At 29.4% G+C, this 12475-nt stretch overlaps 3 protein-coding genes across 3 annotated transcripts; 1 reads left to right on the forward strand and 2 right to left on the reverse strand.

Moving 5' to 3' along the window:
* Positions 1-306: 306 nt before the first annotated feature.
* On the reverse strand, positions 307-3258 carry LOC145049808 (uncharacterized). The gene is made up of 2 exons (XM_078998163.1): positions 2100-3258; positions 307-1970 (listed from the first exon to the last, which is right to left on the reverse strand). The coding sequence occupies exons 1-2, from the start codon at positions 3256-3258 to the stop codon at positions 307-309; spliced, it is 2823 nt and encodes a 940-aa protein (XP_078854289.1).
* Positions 3259-3423: 165 nt separating this feature from the next.
* LOC145049809 (uncharacterized) lies at positions 3424-5197 on the reverse strand. Its single transcript, XM_078998164.1, has 3 exons — positions 5014-5197; positions 4482-4917; positions 3424-4360 (listed from the first exon to the last, which is right to left on the reverse strand). The coding sequence occupies exons 1-3, from the start codon at positions 5195-5197 to the stop codon at positions 3424-3426; spliced, it is 1557 nt and encodes a 518-aa protein (XP_078854290.1).
* A 3378-nt stretch (positions 5198-8575) lies between these two features.
* Positions 8576-11261, forward strand: LOC145049810 (uncharacterized). The gene is made up of 3 exons (XM_078998166.1): positions 8576-8617; positions 9360-9428; positions 10791-11261. Exons 1-3 carry the CDS (start codon positions 8576-8578, stop codon positions 11259-11261), a joined length of 582 nt encoding a protein of 193 aa, XP_078854292.1.
* The last annotated feature ends 1214 nt before the right edge of the window (positions 11262-12475 follow it).

A 12475-nucleotide genomic window follows, 5' to 3' on the forward strand; every position in this document is an offset into this window, starting at 1 on the left:
ATAAAATAATATTTCAATAATTCTTATAACTTATAAATTGTAATATTGAATATTTCAATAAATTTTTTAATTTGTAAGTATTTAATTATAAAGTAAATGAGAAGTATTTAATTCGGAATGAAGATTTTTGAAAACTCTTTTTTTTATGTATAATTCTTGTTGGACATATGCAGATGATGCATTACCAATGTGTGTAATGAAATTAACATAAAATACAACAATTTGTAATTATAAAAAAATACAGTAATATGATGGATTAAGTGTGATTTGCTAAAATTGAATAAAACGACGTTACAAAAAAGTTGGCTACAAATTTCGAAAAACTTCCTTATAAACAACATTGGAAGTTTTATTTGTGAGTTTGTCATCTTTATCTAAAATTAATAATTTTAATCCCTCTCTGCTCTGAACACTAGATAAGGCAACATACAATTGTCCATGTGAAAAAACTGGATCTTTCAGAAACAAACCAACCTTTGATAACGATTGTCCTTGACTTTTATTAATAGTCATTGCAAAACATACGGCCAAAGGAAACTGTCTTCTTGTGAATTTGAAGGGAATCTTTTTTTCTGATGGAGTTAAAGACATTCTTGGAATAAAAGTCTGATTTCCAATATTAGTTCCAGTTATTATACGTGCCTCAATAACACGTTTGCCCAATGATAACACCTGTAGTCTTGTGCCATTGCATAAGCCGTTTTTCTGATCAATATTTCTCAGTAACATTACTGGAACACCAATTTTTAAAACTAACTTATGATTTGGTAAACCGGATACTTTGAGACCATTTAATACATCAGGAGAGTATAGATTTGCATCAAATTGATCATGGAGAAATTCGGATTCACATATGCTGTCTGAACTTAAATATTCAACTTCATCTCCTGGAAACTTCTTAAGCAAACGGTCGTTTATTTCCTGGACAACTTCATTTTTTGGAGCAAGTATCGCTCTTTCTTGAAAATAATTTATATCGCTATAGTTCTCTAAAATTGAAGGATATACAAACTCAATTAAGGAACCTATAGGATCATGTGAATCGTTAATGAGAATATCATCCGGAATATCGATAATTGTTTCACCGTCGTTCGGACCACCAAGTTTTCCTTCTCCTATATCCAACAACCAATTTGCAAAATCTCTTATTTTTCCTATATCTGATTGATCCCTTCCAACAGTTAGCCTCATGTTTTTTGTTAATCTATGGACTTTGCAATGTTCCCATAAATACGAAGAACTCAAAGCAGTATTTACAATGTTCTGTCTACTGCTACCCAGAACAACAGGTAGAATCTGTCTAAAATCTCCTCCAAAGACAATAACTTTCCCTCCAAATGGAATATTTGAGATTGTTGAATTTACGCACCTTAGTAAATCCTTAAAAGTTCGATCTAAAGCTTCAAATGCATGCTTATGGACCATAGGTGCTTCATCCCAAATTATTAAAGAGGTTTTTCTTATTAAGCTTGCCAACTCACCGTCTGGATTTATGTTACAAAAAGAATCCTCTGTAAGCTCAAATGGAATTATAAATCGAGAGTGTGTTGTTCTACCACCAGGCAATAATAAGGAAGCAATACCGCTTGAAGCAACATTTAATACAATATTTCCTTCAGATCTAATTGCTGCAGATATTGTTTTCCATAAAAAAGTTTTACCCGTTCCACCATAACCGTAAACAAAGAAGACACCTCCTTTATTTTCTTGAATATCACTCATGATGTTTAGGAAAATATTACGTTGCTCATCTGTTAATGCAAGAAACATACGATCATAGTCATTCTTTATCACGGGAACGTCGTAATCTAGCTCCTCGGTGATAAGCCGATTGTTTGAAGAAGAAACGGATTCAACATCTGGGTATGGCATGTTTTTGAAGTTTTTGAGTGTAGAGTTGTTTCGAAGTAAAATTTGTTGTATTTCGAACAAAGTTAAGTTCTTAAGTTCATCTACTCCGAGTGACAATTCTGCACGAAAATATTAAATAATTAATAAAATTTGTCGTCGATATTTAATAATTTTATTAATAATGATTTAATGGTTGTTGAATAATAAAAATAAATTAATTTAAAAAAAAATAAGAAAAAATGTCATACCTGCAGACTTAAATCTTTGTCGTTGTCTATATAGAATTCCATCTGCCAAATATTCCCATGTATTTTCCCAAACGACCTCTGGTTTTGACATACTATTACACATCAACAATTTAGCAAATAAAAAGCGTAGATAAAAACCTGATCCAGAATGACTTGCTCTTTTAATTGCATCAATGTATTCCTTGTCATCATCTAATAGCCCGAGTGCATAACAAGCATCTCTAAAAGAAGAATGTGTTTGACCATTTACCGTGCGAATATCATCAAATGATGTTGGTCCTTTTACTTTATTTAAAAGAATCCTTAAGAAATATGCCTCACCTAGTTTAGGTGAAACAGAATGAATTCTATCGATGGCTTTTCCTACTTTCCTTCGCTTCCAAAACCGACCATTTAATATCCAAACAAACTTTGTAGGGAATTCAACATATGTGAGTTTTCGTGCTTCATTGTCGATTGCATTACATTCCATCCAAGCTGTGAACTTTGAAGCCGCAACAGAAGGTTTGTCAAGAACATCATCAATATCATCGTCTTCACCATATACAATATGTTGTTGATTAGGAAGATGAAAAGGCAGTCTGACAACAGAAGGATATCTGCAATGAACATCATATGTAAAAATTCGCCATGATGCTTCACATGCTGATAAATATCTACAATCGTAATATTCAGCTATTTCATCGACCGCATCATTATTTTCACATTCATTGTTGGTTGGTACAACAGCCATTGTAGCTCTATCAGGACCCTTATTTATGTATTTAAACAAATACTTTATAGAAGATCCCTGATTGCACCATTCAATATTAATATGTGCCTGATATCTTTTCAATAGATATTTGTTGTATGGAACAACATTTCTATTATCCAACCTTACACCTGATTTTTCTACAAAATGACCATCGTTTCTTCGCCTATATAACGGAAAACCATTCTGATCTATAGACGAATGATTAATGAATTGTTTTGGAAAGTTTTTAGAGCACTTTTTATCCACCATGCATGGACAATTCATATTTTCAGCTCCACATGGACCATGAATCATAAACTCATTTACAAGTGAATATAATTCAAGATCTTCGATTCTATCTGGTATCTCTACTGAAATTATCGGATCGATAAGCTCAACAGTTGGTAGCTTGTTGTCAGAATGCATGAATAGACATATATGACTATGCGGCAAACCTCTTTTTTGGAATTCAATTGTATAAACATATGTAAAAGAATTTGCCAAAAAAAAAGTAAATGTGATTAAATATTAAAACATATTTAAAATATAATAATAACATCAATGTTTTATAAAAAATTTAAAAATATTATTTTAATTACATGCTTGAACTTTGCCGAAAATTTGATTATCCCTTAAGTCTTTAATGAATGCATCAAGCTTGATCTTGAACAACCTACATAGTATATCAGGCCTGTCTTCTGGTTGAAGTGAAGTATCCTTAAGAAACCTTTTAATCTCAGGCCATTTGGGATTACACGTAAAGGTTATGAAGAAATCAGGATATCCAAACCATTTGCATAGTAACATGGCATCCAAATAGTTTTGCAGCATATAACGTGCACCTCCAGTAAAGGATGAAGGTAATATGACACGTTGGCCGACATTCGAGATATCAGTCGTTCCTTGAGGTTTTTGGTTACGTAAATTTTCATAAGAATCACATCTAAGAACATGTTGTTGCCTACGTATGTAGTACATTCTCTCCGATTCCATCATAGTGTAGGCATCTACCAGAAATTGTTGAAACAACCTTCTTGAATTAAGTATGAGAGAAAACGAATGATCTCTGTCTTGAATCCTATAAGCGAAATATTCTCTCATTGTACATTTCGCACGCTTGTTGTTGTTCGTAAATGACACACCTCTATGAAGAATGTCAACACTATAACCATCATCCCCATATGGAAATAGCAATGGATATTGGAGAGGAAGATACGAAGGATGCAATTCACTGATACGTTGTAGACAACCATTTTTTGTATGAACGACGATATCCCTCTTCTCGATTGAATCCGAAATGTCACCAATTATTAAAGCAGCAACCTCAGAAGCAATCGGTAGGTTATATGTTCTTCCATCTTGCTCCCTTCTCCCGATAAGTCGTAATTTCATATCAACTTCTGGATTTTTCTGAAAAGTATCTCTTACCATCCTATAAGATCTAACCAACACATTATTTGAATCCAACATCACCTTAATATCTTCAATAATATCACTATCAATTGATGTTGATTGATCCTTTTCACCACTAAAACAAATATATTTATAAATAATATTAGTAATATATATATATATATATATATATATATATATATATATATATTAATAATAATAATACTAAATTATGAATAAAAAGTTTGAGAAAATACCGAAAACATCTCTGTCTATTTGTAATTTCGTTGTCAGTGTCATAAATGTATAACTGAGAGAATTTTGGTTCCGATCCTTTTGCTGGCAAAAGACTTCCAATACTATGATAATTTTGACCACCCAATCTGAAAATGTATGGAGCGTTTCCTCTATTGATTGAAGAATCAATTTTACCACCCATCGACGTGAAAGAAAACATTGAATTGTAACGTCGAATGTTTTTCATGAAATGTTTGCTTTTTGAGTCCATATTTCGAAACATTCTTTCATAAGTAGGGGGTGCATTCTTTAATTCTGGAAGTTGAACTTTGTCGTAACCACAACATAATGAATAATCCGTGTTTCCCTTTTCTTTACCTCTAATGGATTCATTTCTCCATAACTTTGCACGACATGTTTGACATACAACAACTTGATCACCATGATCCAAATATTCTGTAAAATAAAAGCGTTGAATAAAACATCAATGAATTTTATAATTATATACAACATAGTATTTGAAATGTAAAATGGATATTATTTTTTGATTACCATTTGAGATACCAACTATAAGATTTTCATTGTTCACTTGATGTATATTTTCTACATTTTCTGTCAGATCAATCAATGGGATAGGGGATAAATGTCTTGTCTTCATTTTTAATTTATGACATCCTGGATTTAACTTGATTGATGATGAAGAAGTTGTTACTGTGGATGCATTTTTTGATGTCATTTCATTTGAAAGTACATGGTACTGTCTTTTGTTTGCTAACTTGGAAGTGGTATATTTATCGAAACCGATGATATTTGGAAAAAAAATTATATATGAAATAAATAAATAATTAAATATATATATATATATATATATATATATATCACAATTATATACATAATGGATAATAGTATATTTTAAAAACAATAAATAATTACCATTTCTATTGTTAGATAACTCATTTATAACATTTGTAATGTTAGAAAATGAAGTTCTAACATCTGTAAAGGAAGGGCAGTATTGTATGGTTGTGTTATGCTTTGGAGGTGTTGTAAATGTATTAACATTTTGAGTTTGACGAACAATGTTGATTGATTGATCTGCAAATAGAAATAAATTATAAAACTTGTAAATATATGTATAGAACATATGTATAGAACAATATAGCAGTATTTTTTAACAAATACTGTAATGATGTACTTGGAACGTTCGATGTTGTTTTTATTTTCTTTGATCTTTTATTTTCCAAATATATTTTTCTTTGTCTTCTTTTCTCTCTGGCCTGCATGTGGTACATGTTACTGTTGTTTTCTGCATAAGAAGACATAGGTTAGGATATGAAATGTGAAATTATGTACATAATATGTTTATATAATACAATTGAAGTTAGTTAGAATTAAATAAATAATGATAATAAAGTAAATGTATTTAAAAAGTTACCTTTATTAATTTGTTTATTAAAATGTGTAATAAAATTTACAAATATTAATTTACTCTTTTATAATATATTTTAAACAAATTAGTAAATTGAAGATTTTAAAAATATTAAATAGTATAAAATAGAAAATATATTTGTTTATATTCTGTAAAAGAGACTTTAAATAAAAATATTAAAGTTAACATGAGTCGGATTGTAGATATGGGTCCGAAAATAAGATTTGAAGCGGAAGCTTGTGTTGTAGTTGCAGAAATACATCCATCAAAAGAAGTCTGGATGTTTGTTTACAACGACTCCAATCTTCCATAGACGGTCGTCGAAGATTAGTGGTCAATGACTGTCCTCGATTCCCCCTAAATCGATCGCAATCAACAACGCATGAAAGGGAACCTAGAAAATCATGGAGATCTACGATAACGTGTAATCGTCCGATTTGGTCTCTGTCAGGATTGAAAAATACGATCCGAAGGTAGACTATCCTTCTTGCTGTTCCACAATCAATTATTTCCCTAATTAGCATCATGACTCATCATCCTCATTTCCAACCTAGGGTTTATTCGATTTAAATCGGCTGTTTCCCCAATTTCAACCAATCGTGGGTTCGGATGATATCAGGGGTTAAAACCCTAGATCTCCATGGAATCAATGAAGGTAAAATTGTGTGATACACGAAAATCGTGATGATTATAAATTGCTTATTGATCTTAAACATCTATTCCCGTTAATTTTTTACAATTACAAAAACATCTATTCCAGCATATTGATTATTGTTGTAAATTTCAACCATAAATTCATAGAGAAAACAAAGTGATCTAAACTCATAATACTAACCTGACATATGGATATGGAAATCTTGCAGGTAGAACTGGAATGAGGATTATAACTTTAATGAAGCAGTTTGATGTAAGCTTAATGAAAAAAAAAATCGCAGAAGCAATTGAACATTAAGAAGACGAATGAGGTGTTTCAAAATTTTGGATTTCACGTTTTGAGGTAAAGTTATATGCTTGAATATTGGAAAAAGATTACGTTTTTTATGATTTTATTGTTGTTGGATCTTTATTTGATATAATTTTGTTCCTGATTTTTTGGAATTTAAAAGATTACAACTAAAAAATAGTTTAATATTCGAATTTCATCTAAAAAGGGAGTATAGAATATTAGGAAATAGTAAATTGAATATAGGTTATTTATAGAAGATAAGTAAATATGCTGCAACCATTACAAAAATGTATGAATTAATTGAAGAGAATCAAAGATATAAATTTTGTTTACAATTGGTTATTGATTATTTATTAAAAATAACATATTTATCGTGAGAAAAACAATACTTATTCTAAATAATAGACATAAATGTTCCATGTTTAAAATAATCAACATAAATATTATAAATAATAGACAATAAGAACACAACACATAGAAGTTGGTTTCTATTAAATGTAATTATTCAAATCTTGTATCTAGATTACATAAATGGTGACTACATTTTAAAACTTAACTTACATCTTCCACTTTTAAATATAGCAAAATATGAAGAGGTTAAAAAAGAACAGGGTGTCATTTTATGGGTTCCTGTTTATAAAGAAGCCATCGATTACAACAGCTTTGTATAAATATAATATAAAAATTAGTTAGACCATTTTTCCGATAACCAATTTGTGCGTTATCTTCTTTTCAATTTTCTTAATTAACAAAAAATTTAGATTATGTAAAGGATAAACATCAACATTCCTACATCTAAACACTCACGTCAATCATCAAATACGCTTACATCACCTACAACGATTGGACATACCAATCGATTGCAGCCGGTTACGTACACCAAGAACCCTTCACCCTTTTGCATCGCATTTAATACCCCTCTACACCACTCAATACCTTCGACTTTCTTATAAATCACAAACCCCATGACATCTACATACCACATCCAATCACACTACCCATCGGAAAACCAAAAGCCAAAACCACTCCCACAAAATGAAACCGGCTGAAATGGAAAGCATCATTCATATGCTGATTGGCCAGGCGGAGGAAGAGCTGGCCGCTTTAACAAAGCTCGAAAGCGATTTCTACTTCAACCAGGAGATGAAGAATGAACTGCTGGAGAACATGAGCCGCTGACCAAAGTACACCAACTACCTAGATATGAAGGAAGTCATCAACAACAGTACGTACGTGGCATCAAAAAGAATCATGGCGATTTACAGTCTAAAGAAGGAAACTGAAACGACCATCCAGGAGCTTAGGAAACTACTCAAAACACTTCCAGAAGATGATCAGCCATATATGGACTGATCAAAAACAAATAAATCTCCAACTCTTTTGTCATCTTATTATCCATGGTCTCTTTAAATCGTTTTCTCTTTTGATGCTCTGCTTATGAACAGATGCATGGTTCAGCCTTGTATTTACCTTTAAGAAATATAATCTATCGTTTATGTCTATTTTGTCATTCCATATATAAACCGTAATGCACACACACAATAAACCACATGTGAAGCATGTTTATGAAGTTTTATTCTCATAAATCCATTGACCGAACCCGAGAAATCATCACATTTTTTTAGGATGCTTTTCCAATCCAAAGTTAAGGTCTGTTTATGACCTGTATAACTAAAACCATTAGTAACAACAACCATGTTGGGTTTTATAACTATATAACATTCATCTTCCTTTAAAAGATGACGAAATCTGGAGAAATTCTGATTGAAGACACGAGCTTGGTATTGTGTACCCTGTTTAAAAAAAAATTAAAAATTATTATGCTCATGAAACATGTCTAATATTGAATGATGAATAAAAAATATATCAAATACAACAAACCTCCTCGTCCATGATGATCATTTCAATCGAACAAACTTTATTATTTTTGACAAAGTTCCAAATTTTAAGCACCCGAACCTTGATATGCGATTTTTCATCTATCTGGTCAATGTTATTTAGGTAACCTTATTTCCTATTTCCATTTTCTGCAAGAAATTTAATCATTATAGAATTGTAAGGAAAATTAGCAACCTTTTAGAATGTACAGAACATCATAACCAATAAGTAAAACAGAAAAATTAAAAAACAACATATGAAAATAACAACCGACTTAATGTACTCATAAACATGAAAACGACAATTATACCGAAAATGCCCCTGCAACATACGAACACTAACAGATAACATAACAATGAGTAAAACACAAAAATTAAAAATCAACACATGACAATAACAACTGACTTAATATATACTCATTAAAGAAAAAGGTGATGTAATCTTCATTAGTTTTTCGTCTTTTAAACTGAAAAGTTAGAAGAAGTAGACTATTAAGAAGAATTACAAAAAAGAAGAAGAAGAATAGAAATCATACAATGAGAACGTGATAGATACAGATAAATAAGAACATGGAGGGAATAGAAATATTTGTAATTCTGATTTTTTAATACACTAACCTGATATATAATTCTTGAATTGTTGCAGATCACAAAGAATGAAGAAGAATACGTTTGCTGTGGTTTCTATGAAGCAGAATTGTTATGGAGCAGAATGGTAAAAACAAAATAACCGTATAAATGATATTTATGTTTGCTGAAAAATACTGCAGATTTTTAGGGATTTAATGATTGCAATATATTGAATTTGCAATCAAAATAAACAAACTCTCAAATTTAATCGTGATTTTCGAATATGATTATTGATTAAGATATTTTTTCAAATTATTTCCATAATCTTTATTCATTTAAAATTAATGCTTGAATATTTTGAATGCAGTTGACAGCTAGAATTTCCTGATTTATTGCATGAGTTTGAATTTTGATTAAATTTCCGGATTCAATGGCATTTACGTAATTATAGTAGAATAAATGAGCGGGAAAACTCGATTTTGGGGGTCTTAGAGAGTGACACGTGACAAAATTCTACTTATTTATTAGAATTAGGATTTATCATATTAAATTATTTTATTTTTAGCGATCAAATGACTACTTTTTTTTTTTCTAAAATGAATAAAAACGTCAAAAAAATTAGAAATATGTTATAATATTTTAAATAACATAAATTTAATAAAATATTTTAATAAATAGAATTAAAACATAATATAATATTTTAAATTTTTTAGATTTTTTATAGTAATGTCATAAATATAAACTAATAAAAAATTAAAAATATATTCAAACGTCAAATATTTTTTGTTGTTCAACAAAGATTCAAAGATTTTTTTAACTATACAAAAAGATAGAAATTTAAAGACTTTTTGGTTATACAAACAAACAAAACATCATATATTTTCTTCAAAACAAAAAGTTATATTTTTTTAAATTCACTGTTAGAAACAAGAATAAGTTTTAAAAATAAAATTATGAAATAAATACAAACAAACAAAACTTAAAAATATGCATTTGACCAAAACGTTAATGATTAAAAAAATCACTATTACTAAACTGGGGGGATTTAAAGTAGTATACTAATACTCAAACAAAATGTCAAAAAAATATAAAAGAACAAAACGTCAAACAATGTTTTCAAACAAAATGTCAAAAAAAATCATAAAAACAAAGGTAAATAAATAAATTAAATAAAAAAACAAGATTAATAAAAAAGATAATAAGCTAGTATATTAAAAGAAAATAAAAAAATAATAATAATTATGTAATCATTAGTTATTTAAGGGAAAAAAAATTAAATGGAATTATTAAGGAGTATGGTTAAATAGGGAAAGGGTATGGATAATTGCTAGCTAAAACAAGCATAGTAGAATTTCTATTTTCTTTTTTGTTTCTTTATAGAAAACATTAAAACAAGCATAGTAGAATTTGCTTTAATTAACAACGTTGATTTGCTTGCTTGCAAAATAGCTTTATACAAATACGTCACATATACAAAATCAAGCGGAGTAAACTAATACCTATAAAGGTATCCGGTTTTCTTTGGAGAGCTGCTCTAGGGTGCATCCTATCTGCAGAAGCACTTGGTCACAGAGGTATCAAACTCGACTCCACTTTATGTGGATCATGTATCAACGGGTCGGAGACTGTTGATCATATTATAGTTGGATGTCCTTATGCTACTATGATTCTCGATAAGATATCAAGATGGTGTGAGTTTGACAATATTAAATTGCAACGTGTTGGTGACCTAGTGGAATTTGCAAACAAACGGGGAAGGTGTTCGAAAAGAAGGAAGAGACTAACTGCCATCTTCTATGGGCTAATATGGACTCTATGGAAAACAAGAAATGACTGGTTGTTTAAGAGATGCACAAGCTCTCCTTCAAAAGTGTTTGAGAATGTCAAATTAGTGGCGTATCTTTGGCTCAAAGTAAGGGATAAAAATGAAATCGATAACTGGGAGGATTGGAATGTTTCTCCTCTTGCATCTCTATAATTGTATTGCTTTTAATAACTGTAATGTCTTTTGGTGGCCCCTGTTTAGCTCCTTGCTTGTTGGGGTCAGTTTAATAAAAATATCGTTGTTTCAAAAGAAAAAAGTAGCAGATGCTTAAATTAACGACGTTAGCCGGCTCGAAAGGAATTGCCATGTTGGTTCAAATTTCAAGGACAACAGGACAGATAGGCAGGCAAAAAATTTGGGTGTTTTTTTTCCACACGCCAATCTAATACACACCGATCTATATCTATTTAAAAATCTTAATTATTGACTAATAATTTCAATAATAAACTATTTAAATTATATTGTTTTTCGAAATAGTAAATTGTTTCTTTCTCCTTTTTAATCTCTTTCTCTTTTATATATATATATATATATATATATATATATATATATATATATATACTACTCCTTGTGTTCCAAAATTATTCTCCACTGCCAAAAATAAATATACACTTTTACCATATTACCCCTAACATTTAATAAAGTAAACCTGAATAATTACAAATGCATATTTCTCATTGTTTTTAGAAAAGGGCAAGAGGGTCATTTTACTCAAAAAAGACAAAACTAATAATTGTTTTTCTTAATCTGTGTGTTTTTTGTCCGTGGACAATAATTTTGGGATGGAGGAAGTACATTATAACTCGTGGATATCACGGATGAGAAAGATAAAAGAAAATTATAAATAAATCGTAAGGTAATGACTGAACAATAATAATAATAATAATAATAATAATAATAATAATAATAATAATAATAATAATAATAATAATATTATTATTATTATTATTATTATTAATTTATAAGATAAATGTTTTCTGTGTGGTTTATAATGATATAATTATTAGTTCAAACTACAACGACACATTGGTTTTAATATGGGATGGTCGTTTTGTGTTTATAGATATTTTATAAAATTATAATTTTATAAAATACAATATAAATCAATAGAGTGAAAAAGAAACATAATCAATCATGAAAATAACATTATTATATGACAAATTAAAAATTAATGTAGCATAAGAAAATACATGAACACAAAAACAATTTACAAATTAAAATGATGAATGAATGGTCATTTACTAATAATAAATAAAAGATGATAAAAAGAACAAAATTTTACAAATTATTTATAAATTTTAAAACTTCTTTATACAGAGCATTAGATGTTTTATTTGTAAGTGTATCATCGGCATCTAAAATTAACA

Source organism: Lactuca serriola, chromosome 5 (assembly GCF_051521515.1).
Source record: "Lactuca serriola cultivar US96UC23 chromosome 5, Lser_US96UC23_V15, whole genome shotgun sequence".
NCBI classification, from domain to species: domain Eukaryota; kingdom Viridiplantae; phylum Streptophyta; class Magnoliopsida; order Asterales; family Asteraceae; genus Lactuca; species Lactuca serriola.

Excerpts from the sequence above, each read along its gene's own strand:
- LOC145049808 (XM_078998163.1), bottom strand. The coding sequence starts at position 3,258 with ATGCATTCTGACAACAAGCTACCAACTGTTGAGCTTATCGATCCGATA. Across the intron at positions 1,971-2,099 it reads ACAAAGATTTAAGTCTGCAG|AATTGTCACTCGGAGTAGAT; the intron begins GTATGACATTTT and ends ATTTTCGTGCAG.
- LOC145049809 (XM_078998164.1), bottom strand. The coding sequence starts at position 5,197 with ATGACATCAAAAAATGCATCCACAGTAACAACTTCTTCATCATCAATC. Across the intron at positions 4,918-5,013 it reads TATAGTTGGTATCTCAAATG|AATATTTGGATCATGGTGAT; the intron begins GTAATCAAAAAA and ends TTTATTTTACAG. Across the intron at positions 4,361-4,481 it reads AATAGACAGAGATGTTTTCG|TGGTGAAAAGGATCAATCAA; the intron begins GTATTTTCTCAA and ends TATTTGTTTTAG.
- LOC145049810 (XM_078998166.1), top strand. The coding sequence starts at position 8,576 with ATGACGAAATCTGGAGAAATTCTGATTGAAGACACGAGCTTG. Across the intron at positions 8,618-9,359 it reads TGATTGAAGACACGAGCTTG|ATCACAAAGAATGAAGAAGA; the intron begins GTATTGTGTACC and ends GAATTGTTGCAG. Across the intron at positions 9,429-10,790 it reads AATTGTTATGGAGCAGAATG|GTATCCGGTTTTCTTTGGAG; the intron begins GTAAAAACAAAA and ends ATACCTATAAAG.